General features: G+C 48.0%; 1 protein-coding gene across 1 annotated transcript in view; it reads right to left on the bottom strand.

The window, feature by feature from the left end:
* Nucleotides 1-9150, bottom strand: part of BRWD1 (bromodomain and WD repeat domain containing 1) — a 90362-nt gene extending 81212 nt beyond the window's left edge. Inside the window, exons 1-4 of the mRNA XM_081138076.1 lie at nucleotides 8965-9150; nucleotides 8797-8855; nucleotides 8620-8649; nucleotides 8401-8460 (exon numbers count right to left, since the gene is read on the bottom strand). Coding sequence (XP_080994202.1) covers nucleotides 8401-8460; nucleotides 8620-8649; nucleotides 8797-8855; nucleotides 8965-9013 — 198 coding nt within the window. The 5' untranslated portion in view covers nucleotides 9014-9150. The remainder of the gene's footprint in view (nucleotides 1-8400; nucleotides 8461-8619; nucleotides 8650-8796; nucleotides 8856-8964) is intronic.
* Nucleotides 9151-15356: the final 6206 nt, after the last annotated feature.

The following is a 15356-nucleotide window of genomic DNA, read 5'->3' as shown; positions in this document are numbered from 1 at the left end:
ATATTTCTAAAAGGGTTAAATATTTAAGATAGGCACTGGCCAGGTAACTCAGTTGGTTAAAGCATCATCCCGATTCACCAAAGTTGCGGGTTCAATCCCTGGTCAGAGCACATATAAGAATCAACGAATGAATGCATAAGTGGAGCAACAAATCGATGTCTGTCTCTCCCTCCCTCCCCGCCTCCCTCTCTTTCTCTAAAATCAATCAAGAAATTTTTAAAAAGTAAAACTCATATAAAATATATTAAGCCCGGCCGGGTGTGGCTCAGCAGCTGAGGGTCGACCTAGGATCCAGGCGATCGGGGTTCGATTCCCGGTCAGGGCCCATGGCCTGGTTGTGGGCTCGATCAATGACTCTCTCATTATTGATGTTTCTATTCCTCTCTCCCCCCCTTCCTTTCCTCTCTCTGAAATCAATAAAGATATATTAAATATATATATATTAAGATAAATTGACATTGGACAATGGCAACATGGCTTCTATAAGGGAGAAAATCACTCATCTCTAACAGTTTTTTTTGAGATTTCCACTGTTCAGATGGGTAGAGAACTTACACAATTGACTTTAAGTTTTGAGGTTACACAACCAAGTCTATCTGGAAATGGAAACTTGTTTTTGAAGATCAGATAGAAAAGGTATGGATAAAAAGAATTTCTCTAGATAGAAAAGGTATGGAAAGAAATTTTAAAAAGGTTGCTTCCTAGTGCTAGACATGATCATCTTTTTCTCTTAAATGATATGGAATGGTAACTTTACAAACATGCACATTATACTCACTCCCTGGACTGAAGAAGCAGTGAAACTAATCATTAAAACAATAGGAGGCTTCAACACAGTTTGAGCAACATCCAGATATATTAGTTCCAGGAAGCAGTTGTAATTCCCTTCATGAGAATTACAGATTCCTTGCATTTCTCAGGATTCTAACAAAACCATCAAAGATCTAAAAGGAGTGGGGGAGTTATTCTATTTTTGTATAAGACAAAGTGCATCCGGAAAATAATTTTTGGTTCTAGTCCCAATGTAAGCAATAAAAATAATCAATAATGGTTCCGGATTATTATAATTACAGTAAACCCTCGATTTTGAGGACCTCGATTTAACGAACTTCAGATTTAACAGATAAAATTTCCAGTCTGTAAGTCTACATAAAAATTAACAGCCCGTTAATTTTAAAAAGCTTTTAACCAAGATTTGCTTATAATTAAATTAACAGGATTTTTTTGTTATTAATTCACTGTTATTTTTAACAAATTTTAGGGAGTAAGCCATATGTTGGAGGAAAAAACACTAGAAATTTCATTGACAGAAATATCACGTGTCCACAACTCTAGTCTACATTATTTAAATCCAAGAGTCACCGCTTGTAAACAACGTTCCACGAATGATTAGCACATGATCACACCGTATATCAAGCAATAATTGGTTCTGTTGGCCTGTGGCGTGACTTTCCAAAGCAGTTTTAATGCGTGATGGCCATGTTTGGAGGTGCACTAAGCCACGCCCCAGTTGTGTGCATTTGTTTACTCAAGGAGACTGGTGAATGTACGCATTTACTAGATCTATTCAGTATGAATTTAAAAGTACAGTAATACATGTAGAAAGCTTTTCTATGAAATTAAACTTTTCATACATACTTAATTTTAATTACACAAATGTGTCTACATAAGTAGAAACTTGTAAACTAATTTGTAAATTTCTTAACATACACATTCGAAAAACCCTACTTTATTATATAACACTTTCGGCCTTAATGGACATCCCCTCGGCCAAATTAGTCCATTATATCGAGGTTTTACTGTAATAGCATATTGACCAAGTCAGTATAATAATCTCTTCAACATTCTCAAGTCCTACACATGAATGTGAGAACAGTCTCAATTACTTTAAACTATATCTAGAACTATCATATATCACAATTCCTATACAGAGTACAGTAAAACAATGAAAAGAAGTGACAAAGCGCTGTCTCCCCTGCTTAAATAAGCCCCCTCGGCTTTTTGTTGTTGACACCCAAGGGTATTTTTTCCATTGATATTTTGAGAAGGAAGGAGGGAAGGAGGGAGGGAGGGAGGGAGGGAGGGACATCAATGTGAGGGAGACACATTAATTAGCTGCCGCCCGAACTCACCCTGACCAAGGCTGGGGATTGAACCTGCAACCAAGGCACATGCCCTTGCCCAGAATCGAACCAAGACCCTTCAGTCGTGGGGGCCAATGCTCTAACCACTGAGTCAAACAAGCTAGGGCCATATCCTATTTTTGTTAGAGCATATGCATAAAGAAAAATCAACTTTTCATTTTAGTGATTTTTCTATTTTCACTTTTGCATTTTCTAAACGTTCTACAATAAACATAAGCAATTTTTACTTAACATTAAGACAACTTTTAGTCAGTTTAGAGAGAAAAGACTAGTGAACTAATTTTACAGTTGACCCTTGAACAATGCAAAGATTAGGGGTGCTAAACCCCATGCAGTCAAAAATCTAAGTATAACGTTTGACTCCCCAAAAACTTAACTACTAATAGTCTACTGATGTGATATTATACACTGTATTCTTGCAATAAGCTAAAGACAAGAAAGTGTTGCCCTGCCCGGCTGGGTCTGACTCAGTGGTTGAGCATCAACCTAGGATCCAGGAGATCAAGGTTTGATTCCTGGTCAGGGCACATGCCTGGGTTACAGGCTCCATCCCCAGTGAGGGGCATGCAGGAGGCAGCCTATCAATGACCCTCTCATCATTGATGTTCCTATCTCTCCCTCTCCCTCCCTCTCTCTGAAATCAATAAAGATATATTTTTAAAAATAAAGTGTTGCCCAGCCAGTGTGGCTCAGTGGCTGAGCATCCATCCATGAACCAGGAGGTCATGGTTTGATTCCATCAGGGCACATGCCTGGGTTGCAGTCTCGATCCCCAGTAGGGGGAGTGCAGGAGGCAGCCAACCAATAATTGTCTCTCATCATTGATGTTCCTCTCCCCCTCTCCCTTTCCCTTCCTCTCTCTGAAACAAATAAAAACATACTTTTAAAAAATAATAAAGACAAGTGTTAAGAAAAGCTTAAGAAAAAATACATTTACAGTAATGTATGTATGTGCTGAAAAAAATCCACATATAAGTGGAATCACACAGTTCAAGGGTGAATTGTACATACCACTCATTTTTTTTAGAAGAAAAGTATTACTGAATTATAGCACAAAACTAGAATGTGATGCACATGAGAGATAATCCAGCAAAAAGATTGTAAAACACAGGGAGACATAGCCCCTTACCAGTTCTCAAGATAAACAACTTGGCCCTAGCCACTTTGGCGCAGTGATCAGAGCATTGGCCCACGGACTACAGGGTCCCGGTTCAATTCTGGCCAAGGGCACGTACCTTGGTTGCAAACTCAATCCCTGGCCCAGGTCAGGGTGAGTGCGGGAGGCAACCAATCTATGCGTCTCTCATAGAGGTTTCTCTCTCTCTCCCCCCCCGCCCTTATACTCTCTCTGAAAATGGGGAAAATATGATGATTTAAAAAAAAAGATAAACAACTTGTCTTCTATCAAGGGGACCTGATAGCACCACTGGTTACAGTTTACTCTAAATGTACCTAATAATTTGGGTCGTCTCTTGCTGGTTGCTACTTTTGCCTTTATCCAAAGGAATAACTTAATTTTCTCTAATCTCTGGAAACACCAAGGCATGATCTTTCTTGATGTTTACTTTTATAAGGAGGTGGCTCCAGGCCTTTTTTGGTTCCTTGGTGGTTTATTGTGATTTTAGATTCTGTGTATGGCTTACCAGTGTCTGTTATTCCTGTGGATATAGAGAAAGGAGGTACCGAACACCAAGAAGGGCTTCTGGTGACTGACTTGGCTCAAATCTAAAAGTATATCCTAGCAGCCATTTCTACACATAGGGTCTCTTATGCTAACTACATTTCAGGCAGAAGCCTGCTCTGAATTGTGTTCTTACCATCTGAGTCAGATCTTGTAAAGAAGTTCTTGAACTTGTATTCCAACCAACAGGACTGAGGCCTTTCCTGTCTAATCAGCTGTGCAACTAAATCCTAGTCAGCATCTTCACACCAACCAATCAGATCACCTCCATTCTGACCAATCAAACTGAGGATGTGGAGTCCTCATCCCATGAGGATGGACCAATTATGGACCAGGTAGGGGGTACTTCTCTGTAAGTCAGCTCCCCTCTGGTTTGGGAGCTCATTTTTCCTGAAGGCTGCATTTCCTCCAACTGGAGCTGAGACACTAAAGACATCTAGCTGGAGCAGAGGGGGCCACCTCCATGAGATTTCATAATTGAGCTGTTTGCACCAAATAGTTTCCTTCCTCAGCACACCCACAAAACGGGAATTCCTCTTGTGCTGAATTGGTACCAATGGGCAGACCAGGGTTGACATTCCTTTCTTTGGCCCTACATACCGCAAGTTAGCTTCTGTCCAGTGGGTGGCAGCACCGAGTCTGCACTTAGAAGGATGGAAGGCCTCCTGGATAACAGCTGGCTCCCTACTAGAGTGGGTTTGATTCCCAGTCAGGGCACATACAACCACCGATGAATGCCCAAGTAGAACAACAGATCGATGTTTCTTTCTCTCTCTCTCTCTCTCTCTCTCTCTCTCCCTCTCTCTGCCATTTATGCCCCAAAAAACAGTAAGTAATTTTTTTAAAAAGGAAAGATAGTAGCCAAAATATTTTATACATGCCTAATGGATTAAGAAGTTTTTATAAAGGGACACAGCACACAATGAAATAGAAACTGATGCATTATATTGTGTACTTGAAATACGTAATCTGATTAACCAATGTCACTCAAATTTAATTTAAAAACAAAATTTTAATGGGATGTATAACTACCATGTATTTCATGGCCATTCAGTGCTAAACATTGCTCTAACTGACCTACAAATAAAGTACACATTTTAAGAAATCAAAAATCATAAAAAAATTTAATAACTAAATTGTTGATTGGTTCTTAGCTAGAAAATATACTAATTGTGAAACAACATTAAGTCTTTCAATAAATACTGAGCGCCGCCCCTGGCTGGTTTGACTCAGTGATTCGTGTCAGCCTGCGGACTGAAGGATCCTGGGTTTGATTGCGACCAAGGGCACATAACTCCGTTGCAGGCTTTGATTCCCAGCCCTGGTCAGGGTGCATGCGGGAGGCAACCAATCAATGTGCGTCTCTCTCACATCGATGCTTCTCTCTATGTCTCTCTTCCCCTTCCACTCTCTCTGAAAAGCAATGGAAAAATACCCTCAGGTGAGGATTAAAAAAAAGAAATACTGAGAGCCTACTACGTGCCAGGAAGTATAATTAGGTATACCCACAGATAACTACAGATAGTTACATGCACCACATAATTTAAAAAAAAAAAAAAAAAGTTTATTGATTTTGAGAGAGAGAAGCAACAAGAGAAATGTGGGAGCGCAACATCGGCTGGCTGCCTCGTGCATGCCCCCAGACCAAGGATTGAGGCCCCAACACAGGCACGTGCCCAGACCAGGAATCGAACCAGCAACCTTTCCATGCATGGGATGGCGCCCAACTAACTGAACCACACCGGCCAGGGCCCACGTAATTTTTTAAAGTAATCATTTATTTATTCCAACTGTTAAAAGGAGATGTGAGAAACTACTGCTCTTAACAATGAGAAGTAGCTGGATTAGCTTAAAAACAATTTGTTAACCCATCACAGAACTGAGGAAACAAATCTAAATTAATTATACCCCAGACACTGATGAGCCCTTCTGTTGGGAATAAAGAAAAACCTGTCACCCTAGCCAGTTTGGCTGAGTGGTTTGAGCACTGGCCGGAGGACTAAAGGGTCCTGGGTTCAATTCCGGCCAAGGGCATGTACCTCGGTTGCAGGCTCAATCCCTGGCCCAGGTCAGGGTGCCTGCAGGAGGCAACCAATCAATGATTCTCTTTCATCATTGATGTTTTTCTCTCTCTCTCCCTTCCTCTCTCTGAAATCAATAAAAAAATAAAAATAAAAACAAAATATCAGAAAAGGTATACAGATTGGGTAAACAAATGAGTATTGACTTTAACAATAGCAGTAACATCTGGAAAGTTTTTTAGCACAGATAAAAGTAAAAAATAGCCCAAAGGGCAGAAGGCTGACAACTAACAGTTTCTTCTTCTCCAGAATTCCAGCTGACAATTTTCCGATTAAAAACTTTTTCTGTAATAACCCAATTCAATTCATTCTTTTAAATGTAATTTTTTTCTTCGTTAAAGAAACAGGGTAGGCCCTGGCCGGGCAGTTCAGTTGGTTAGAGCGTCATCCCAATGTGCCAGGGTTACGGGTCGGATCCCTGGTCAGAACACATACAAGAACCAACCAATGATGCATAGATAAGTGGGACAACAATCAGCATTTCTCCCTCCGTCCCTCGCCCTCCCTCTTTCTCCTTCCTCTCTAAAACCAATAAATTAAAAAAAATTCTTAATACTTCAGCATATTAACCAATGAAAGAAAGAAATGCCTGAAGTTTGCTTAAAAATACAGCTTGGGAGAAGGAGGTAACAGGTGCACCGAGAATCACTAAGGCCAGTGGATGACTTGTTCTATTTTCTGTTTGAAGATTTGATAGTTTATTAAAATACATATATATTTCAAACAGAAACCAAAGTAAATAGAGCAAATTAGTAAAGAATTTGTTTATGGTATGAGAATTCACAAATATACATTTGAAATACTTCTTAAGATATTAAAAAAACAGACGACTTTCATTGAAGAACTAGAGGCTACTCACACACCCCTGACAAAACAATTCTCCTCTAGACAGGAAGCTCATCCTGTCCCACTCAGTGCTGGTGGGGGAGGAAGGTAGAGGAGGAAGGGGATACCCACCAGACACACCAAATCAGCAGGCAATGAGCAATGACCAGTCACAGCCACATCCCAGAGGAGGGTATCAGAGATTTTGAATAATTTTAAGTCAAATGTTAAGTAGGGTCTTAAGCAATTCTAACAGCAAAAAATATATATGTCTACTTAAATATATGTCTATTTCTTGTAGGTGTAACATTACATTTGCTTCAAAACTTAAACAATTTTCTCTTCAGTAGCATGACTCTACTGTCACATCAATGCTTCTCTGCTTCACCAGAAAAACTCTCTCACCACCAAAAGTAAAACAAACCAGTCCTTTAAACGTTTCCTTGCATTAAAAAAAATCTCAAAATATCAAACTCAAAGAAAAAACTCTGCCATTATGCAGAATTTTAAGCACTTTCTTGAAGATATTACCTGCTTTTAAAAGTCTGCAACAAAAAAATTCTCTAATAAGGCAATTAAAACTGGCAATTGAGATAGAATCCCTGTTACTTTCACCTGACTTTTGAAGTATTAACACTTAACTGTTCATATGCAGACAAAACCCCTTGTTTATTTTTTTTTTTTTAATTCAAGAATGGTAATCATATCCTACAATTTCTGCTTACAGGTGTTAGAACTGTGGTGAAAGATTATTCAACAGCTCTTTATTCAGTTGTTTTGCAAATACAAGATGCTGAACATGGCCCAGCAACTAAAGAAATCCTTTGTCCTAATACACAAAATGACAAAAATATTTTTCTGGAAAATGTTTTCATTCCACTAAGGACAAATGAATAGATAAAACTGAATTATATATTGTGAGGGCCACTAGGTAAGTTGACAAAGTATGAGAGAGAACTATAACGTACGTTAATGGTTCTCCAAAAACAGAATCTGCATAGTTAGAACCTACATTATGTCCAGCAAATGACTGTAAACATTCATCAAAATAAATGCTTTTTAAAGCATTCAGCAAGTGCACAATTCAGAGCAGCAACACTAACGGAATAGGCGTGGCATATTCTCGCAGCAGCAATATTTTTATTTTTACTACAATGACGAGGTGAAAGAAAAAAATGCTAAAGAGGACCATTTCTCCACCTTTGACACCAGAGGTTCTATTCTGGCGGAACAAGTGGTCTGGAGACCTGGGCGGGGCCCAAGGAAGACGACCAATCAGAGCCAGAGTTACAGCCGGGTTCAGAAGACTGACAGCGGAGCGCAGCTCGCCCGAGGGCCGGCGCGCCCCCGCGCGCACGCGCGCCCCGCTCCTCACCCCGGCGGCGCACCTGGGGGCCCTCCCCGCCGCAAACCGCCCCGCCGGGCCCGGCCGGGCCGCCCCCGCCGCCGCCCCAAGGGGGCCCCCCGGGCCGTTTCCTACCAAAACAAACACAGGCACCCCAGAGCAAAACCAAACCTACCGCGCGAAGCCCCGCGGCCCCGCAGACACCAGGCGGCCCACCCGCCTCCGCGCGCGGCTCGGACACTCGGCCCCACGGCCGGGAGCCCCGAAAAGGGAGCGGGGGGCGGGTGCTCGGGAACCCCGGGACGGAAATGTCAAAAGTCTCACCAATTCCTCGTAGCTCCTGTTGTGCTCGTTGCCCTCCCAATCCAACCTCTTCGGCAGCAACTGCAAAGACACGAGATGCACACGAGTGACCACCGCGCGGGCCCGGGGTGGGGGCAGCGGGGAGAGGGCAGCGGGGCGGGGGCGGCGGGCGGGCGACCCGGGGACAAGGCCCGGCGGGGGAACGGGGGGCACGGGGCGGGGGCGCCGCGATGCACAGACCTGGTACTGCTCCAGCTCCTGCACCAGCACCTGCAGCCGACGAGACGCGCAGTTAAGAGGGGAGGGGGCCGCACCCCGGTCCACCCCGCGCCCTCCTCCCGCAACCCCAGGCGGTGGCGGCGGCGGCGGCGGCGGGACGCGGCCACGGCCGCCGCCGCCCGCGAGGCCCGCACTCACCTGGGCGGCTCTCCGGCACGGGCCGGCCGACAGGTACCGGGCGATGAGGAAGTACAGCTCTGAGGGGAGACGGGGAGTCGGGTCAGGCGCGGGCGCGCCGCGGGAGGGGGCCGGGGGAGGGACGCGGGCCGGGGGCGCCGCGGGGAGGGCGCGGGCGGCGCGTCTTACCGGACTCGATGAGGGGCACCGGGCGTCGGGCGGGCGAGGGCTCCGCCATGGCCGAGCGCGGGGCGAGGGGCGGGAGCGAGCGAAGCGTGTAGGCCGCGCCGAGGCCTGAGCGGGCCGGCGTCCCTCTACCTCAGGCGCGCCGCCGCCGCCATGCCGTGCGCGCCGCCAGCGCGACTCCTCCGCGGAAGTAGTCCCTCCGCGGGAGGAAAAGTAGTCCGCCCCAGGGGCAGCCCGACGCCCCGCACCCCGAGCGGTCGGGCCCCGCCGAGAAGGGCGAGCCTCGTCCCCGCAGCCCTCCGCCTCGGCGGCCGCGGGGAAGGCGAGTCTGGAGCGCACGGGCCCGGCGCGGGGCACGGCGAGCGGGGGAGGGGTGGCGCGTGGCCGGATCCCTGCGCGCGGTGAGGCGACGCGGGGGGCGGAGGTCGGCGGCCCGCTGGGCGGGGGCCGGGGCCGCCCGGGGCCCCGCCGGGCGCCGCGGTGGGGGTGGGGGACGCGTCCCGGCGCCCCGGGCCCGACCTTCCGGGCTCGGGACGCGCCGCGGGCCCGCCGGGTTCGCCCGCCTCGGGCTGTCGGAAGGGGGATTCCACGGGCGGTCGTCCGTCTCCCCTCGAAGACGCGAGACCCTTAAAAACTGAGATTCGCGTCGCCCGGCAAGAGAACGGCCCGAGGAGCTGCCCCGGGGCCGGGCCGGGGACCGAGGGGACGGACGCTCGTAGCTGGGGGGCGGCCGGGGTCCGAGGGCGCCGCGAAGGTCCGCGGAGAGGCCGCGTTGCCCCCCGCCGCGGGAGGGGGGTCGGAGGGACGAGACCGACGCCAAGTCCCCGGGAAACCCTGCGGCTCAGAGGCGAGAAAGGGTTGAAGACGCCTCGGCGCCCCCAGGCCGCCGGCCCCGCGAGGCCGGGAGGCCGCCCCCAGCCTCGCCGCCGACCGGGGGGCGGGGGAAGCGGGCGGGCTCCGCGCCAGGGACACCGACAGGAGACTTGGGGGGACACGGCGACCACGTGCCACCAGGACTCTCTTGGAAGACAAGGCTTGAGGCTGGAGCGGCGGACAAGGGCCCCCAAAAAATGTCCTTTGTCACGCTGGGCGTCCGACCCGGCCCGGCGCGTCCCGAGGTCCCGGGCGGCGCCCCAGCGCGGCGGTGAGAGGGTGTTTCCCTGCCCCGCGGGATAGACGTTGGCATTCGGGGTCCCGCCCGCTGGGGTAGCCCCCAGAGGGTAGAGGGGTCCCCGGGAACGGTTCAGATCGGGCTGTGCTGGGACTCGCCCATCGGATGTGTGACTTGGAGCAAATCCTTTCAACCTCGGGGCCTCGGCGCTTATCGCCTGTAAACTGTAGCTAATGTCTGGGCCTGCTTCCTAGGGTCGTGAGGGTTTAATGGGTTAAGAGGTGTCCTTCCCGCGGAGTCAGCGCCATCTGTCTAACGTGCTCGCTTTTATGATTATTGACCCCGAGGAGCGAAAGTTCCCACGTGTGAGCCGACGAGCCCGACGCGCCGGGACGGGCATCGGCGCCTGACCTGCTGGTGCTGCAGACGCGGTGGGGAGATGGAAACGGATGAATGAGCCGCAGCTGCGCCTGAGAGACTTGGGTGTCTTTTGGGGGATAACAGGTGTAAGCCAATAACGGCAAGATTCAGGGCGGAGGCAGAAGGGCGATCAGCCTGCCTGGGAGCGGGAGGAGGGTAGAGAAGGCTGGGTTCTCCAGGCTTGTGCTGTGCAAAGGGGTGCCAGCCTCTGAGCAAGGAGAGAGGGGCCATTGCCAGCAGGACAGCTTGGGGCGGCTTTAGAGAGCTGCGGATGGGACCCAGTAATTCGGAAGTTAAAATTGGGAGCCAGTGAAAGGTTCTAAGGCAGTTCTCATTTCAGAATAGACCTGAGAGGGTTAAAACCAAGAGGCAGGAAAAGTATTTAGTAAACCCCTACGTTAGGACAATAGCTATAAGGAGGGAGAGGAAGAGGCAGGATCGGAAATGTGTAGGGGGGTGAATCAGCAAGATGAGGTTGGGGTCCAGTGAGAGGAGTCACAAAAATCTCCGTTTGGGGCTCAGCAGGTCGAGGTTGTGTCACCAGCCGAGGGAGGGCATACAGGCTGTAGCTAAATCGTTCAGATGGATAACTACGTGGAACAACTTGATCGGTTGAAGTTCCGGGCATATTCCTGTGGGACGGTCTGATCTGCTACAACAAGATTACCAAAGTTAGCAAACATCAAGGACAAAAAGGGGAGAACTTAGACTGTCGAAGATTAACCAAGGAGTTGCATATTTCATAGATAATAAAATATAATGCTGTCACCCATCTCCCCATAAGGGAACTACGATGTTTTACTCTTTAGCAAGCAACCCCTCCCCTGGATCAACATCACTGATGCTCACACAGCTCTTAGGTACCATTAACATGCTCACTTCACAGCTGAGAAAGCTGAGGCCCAGAGAGACTGAGAGGGGTCCCAGGGCACCTAGCCAGGCTGCAAGCCCCGGGCGGGCAGCACTACCTTAGAGTAAACACTGCAAAATTCCCTCTCCCCTCACCACCTCTCACTAGGGAGGAAGGAAATCGGGGCCTGATTCTGGTTCAGTCTTTGTTTTTGGCTTTTATCGATAATCATTAAAATGGGGATAACAACTAATATTTTGCCTCTATATCCCAGACACTGTGCTAAACCATTCACATGTATTCCACAAGCTCACACAGCTAGTACCTGAGAGAGCTGAAATCTGAAAATTCATGTCATAATTACATGCATGTTCTCATCACAGGCAACTCAAGTTAGGTTCTGTTATTCTCATTTTAAAGATGGGGAAACTGAGGCTCAGGAAGTTTAAGACGCTGCCTAAGGATGAAAAATCTTAATTAAAAAGTAAAAAAGTAGAATTCACTGGACTGTTCCAAGTCAGCACTTAGAAGGCATAAATGCATTAAGTGTGAAAAGCACATCTTGAAAATAGCAAACAAGTCTGTTTCCAACAATTCACAGAGAAGAGTGGTCAAAAGTGAGGACTAAAGAGTGGATTAGGGTTGATTTTGAAAGTTTTAAAAATAAATATGGGCAGTGGAGAGCATGCAAAGAAAGTGATAAACATAATTCAAATTCTAACATCAGTATGTTTATGCAAATGTACATGAAATGAGTTAGGTTCATGCAGCAGGTGTCCTTCCGTGCACAGTGTCAGCCTAGTGCAGAAGAACATAAAAAATGTAGATGATGCTAGAACTAAAGAGTGATGCCACCAGCCAGGCCGGGCGTGGCTCAGCGGTTGAGCATCCACCTAGGATCCAGGAGATCGTGAGATCGCAGCTCAATTCCCGATCAGGGCACATGTCCAGGTTGGGGGCTCAATCCCCAGTAGGGGGTGTGCAGGAGGCAACCAATCAGTGACTCTCTCATCATGGATGTTTCTATCTCGCTCTCTGAAATCAATAAATATATATATATTTTAAAGTGATACCATCAAACTGAATCAATATATATGGAGCTGAAATCAAGGGCACACTGAACCTGTCTCATTTCATTCATTCAACAAAAATTGTATTGAAAGCAGCCTCTGAGGCAGGCACTATGGTGCAAACACTGACTTCCGTCAGATAAATCCCCTAGGAAAAGAAGCAACATCTTGATAGCTTTCCAGAGCACTTTGAAAAAAAGAAAAAAGAATCTGATTTTTTAAGCCCTCGGTGGCTTGTAGAAGACCTTGCATCTAGTTCCCGAGGCCCCCTCCTCCACCTCCTGGCAATGTCGTCTTTCCTCGGGACCTTTTCTTCCCTTTAGCCCAACCAGCTGTCCCCTTAATGCTACTTGTCCCTGCCTCCCTCAGCAAATTGTTTCCACATTTATCTCTTCCTCTGGAGCTTTGGCCTCTCCCTCGTCACTGTCTTCTGTCCCCATGTGCTCCCACATTGCAGGCGCTGGCCCGTGTCTGTCTCCAGGTCTCACCAGTTGTTCCTTTGCAATGTTTCTCGAGACACTGGAGAAAACTGTGCTGGGAGAGGCCTTGGGCTCACGGGAGCTGGGATCAGACCGTGTCTGCATTTGAACACCACTTACTAGTTGGGTGACCTCTCTGTGGCTCAGTGTTCTTTGTTTTTTATGGATAATTGGCTTTTTATGGATAAAATGGGGATAACGACTAATGCAGTGAGTGTTTCTATACCCTGGACACTGTGCTACACCACATGCATTATTTCACCCTCATGAGAGCTAGAATACGCGGGTGTTTGTGAGCATTTCCGGGGGAGCAATTCCTGGCTCTCAACACAATGCTGTTACATAAAAAGGATTCTTTTTCTCTCAGTTCCCGCAATCACCAAAGAGCCTCCTCAAAGGCCTCTCAGACTCCCTACCCTTTTAATCCTGTGACTATCACTTTTAAATGTCCTTAAGTACTGCTTAACATATTCTTTATTCAATCCTCTCTCTCTCTTTTTCTGTCACCTAATCCCAAACTCCTGGCTCTGTTTTTAAATTTGTGCCTCCCCGCTGCGTCCGGGTCCCAGGCCTCAGGCCTCAGGCACTAGGCTCTGGGCTCTGGGCCCTCCCGCTCCATCCAGTAGGGGGTCCCTGCAGGAGATGAATGGGCGAGAGGGCAGCGAGGGTGGGTTTCTATTTTCCCAGCTCCTTTGCTGCCAAGCCGCTGGTTGGTGGTGCTGCGCTTTCTCCACCGAAGGCCACAGCTCTTGAGGGACAGCCCTCTCTATACAGACCCTCTCTAGGTTTTCATACCCCTTCCCCCCTTGCCCTTCAGGACTTGGGCTTCTCTTCTGAGTCAGATGGCAGCCATCCCTTGCTGATTTAACTCTGCCCACACCCTTGTACATACTAGCATCATGAACTCTCCTCAGTTATCCCAGTGGGTTGTGCCTTCTGCTTTCTTCCAGAACTCTAAGAGGTACTAAAGCTCTCCATGAGGACCTACACTCGAACTCCGTCCTCTGTGGCTGTCCAGATCTCCCCCTCTCAAGTTCTCTCTCCCTCTGCTCTCATATCTCTTCCCTGTCTCTACACCTTGTCCTCTAGCTTGAAAGGACCCACCTAGATCCCTAAACGACTTCCTTCACAAAATCTTCCCTAAGTCATTTTGGCCCTTGTTGGTCTATTTTCAAAAATCTTAGCATCGCCTCCCTTTCAATCACACGTGCAATCCATCAGGAAGCCCCGATGAGCCCACCTTCAAAATATAGGGCGTCCCAAAACATGTATACACACGCTTCGAATCATTATAAAGGCAGTTTATTAAAATACATTTCATTTTCAAAATTGAGCTATCAGCTGTTAAAGTGTGTATACATTTTGGGGACACCCTGTATCTCTAGAATCTGAACACTTCTCGCCTGGACGAGCACCCAGCCGCCTAAGTGTCTTCCTGCTCTGCCTTCATCCTGCTACCACCTGAAATCACAGGGCAGCTGAAGGGGGCCTGTTAAAACCAAGTCAGACCTGTCCTCTCTCAGAACCCTCCCATGACTCCCATCTGATCCAGAGGAGAAGCCCAAGTCCTCCAAGCCCCCATGAACTGCCTTCTTCAGTACTTCTCTGCCCTCTGTCCCACTATTCTCCCCTCCTCTCATTTTGCTCCCGCCACACTGGCGCCTTCCTGGTCCCCAGACAAGCCAGGAGTGCCACTGCCTCAGGGCCTTTGTACTTGCTGTTCCTCTGCCAGGAACGCTCTTGCCCTAGAACACTGTACAGCTCAGTCCCTCACCTCCTTCAACTGCTGACTCAAATGTTCCATTGTAATTGAGACCCTCCTTGACTACCCAAAATACCCCAAGTAACGGTAAAGCTTACCGGCGCCCCCACTTCCCCTTCCCCTCCCTGCTTCCTTTTTCTCCATAGCGCATTTGACCTTCTAACCTGCTTTAAATGTGCCTGTCGTTTGGCTTCTTGCCTGGCTCCTCCCACTCTGAAGGCAGGCAGAGATTTCTATCTGTTTTGCTCTCTGACACGTCTCTAGCCTAGAGCTACAAGGAAGCCTGGCATGGTAGGTGCACAATAAATATTTGTCGATGTTTAATGAAAAGTTCCTCAACAAGACAGGCCCTCCAATATGAGATAGTTATTTGGTTGGTGTGGTGGTTTAATGTTCCCCAGTCTTTTGGTTGGTGTGGTGGTTTAATCCGAGGACAGCCCACAAAAACCTGATGGCCCCTAACAAACCTGGAGACCGGCCCCACGCGGATTCCAGGGCTGCCATGCAGACAAGGCCAGCAGGGACAGATCTTGCGCCAGAAATGCCTGTCCCTCCACAACTTTGCCCACGGTGGCCCCATGAAGAAGGGCCTCCTAGTTCCTAAAAGGAGGGAGGAAAGTAGAGTCTCGAGAGAGGTAGAGAGGAAAGTGTGTGTTCAGGAGCAGGACTGGAGGCTGCTTTGGGAGAGAACATCTGTCTTGCC

The sequence above is a fragment of the Miniopterus schreibersii genome (assembly GCF_964146895.1).
Source record: "Miniopterus schreibersii genome assembly, chromosome: 5".
NCBI lineage: Eukaryota > Metazoa > Chordata > Mammalia > Chiroptera > Miniopteridae > Miniopterus > Miniopterus schreibersii.
This window is presented reverse-complemented; position numbering and strand designations above follow the sequence as displayed.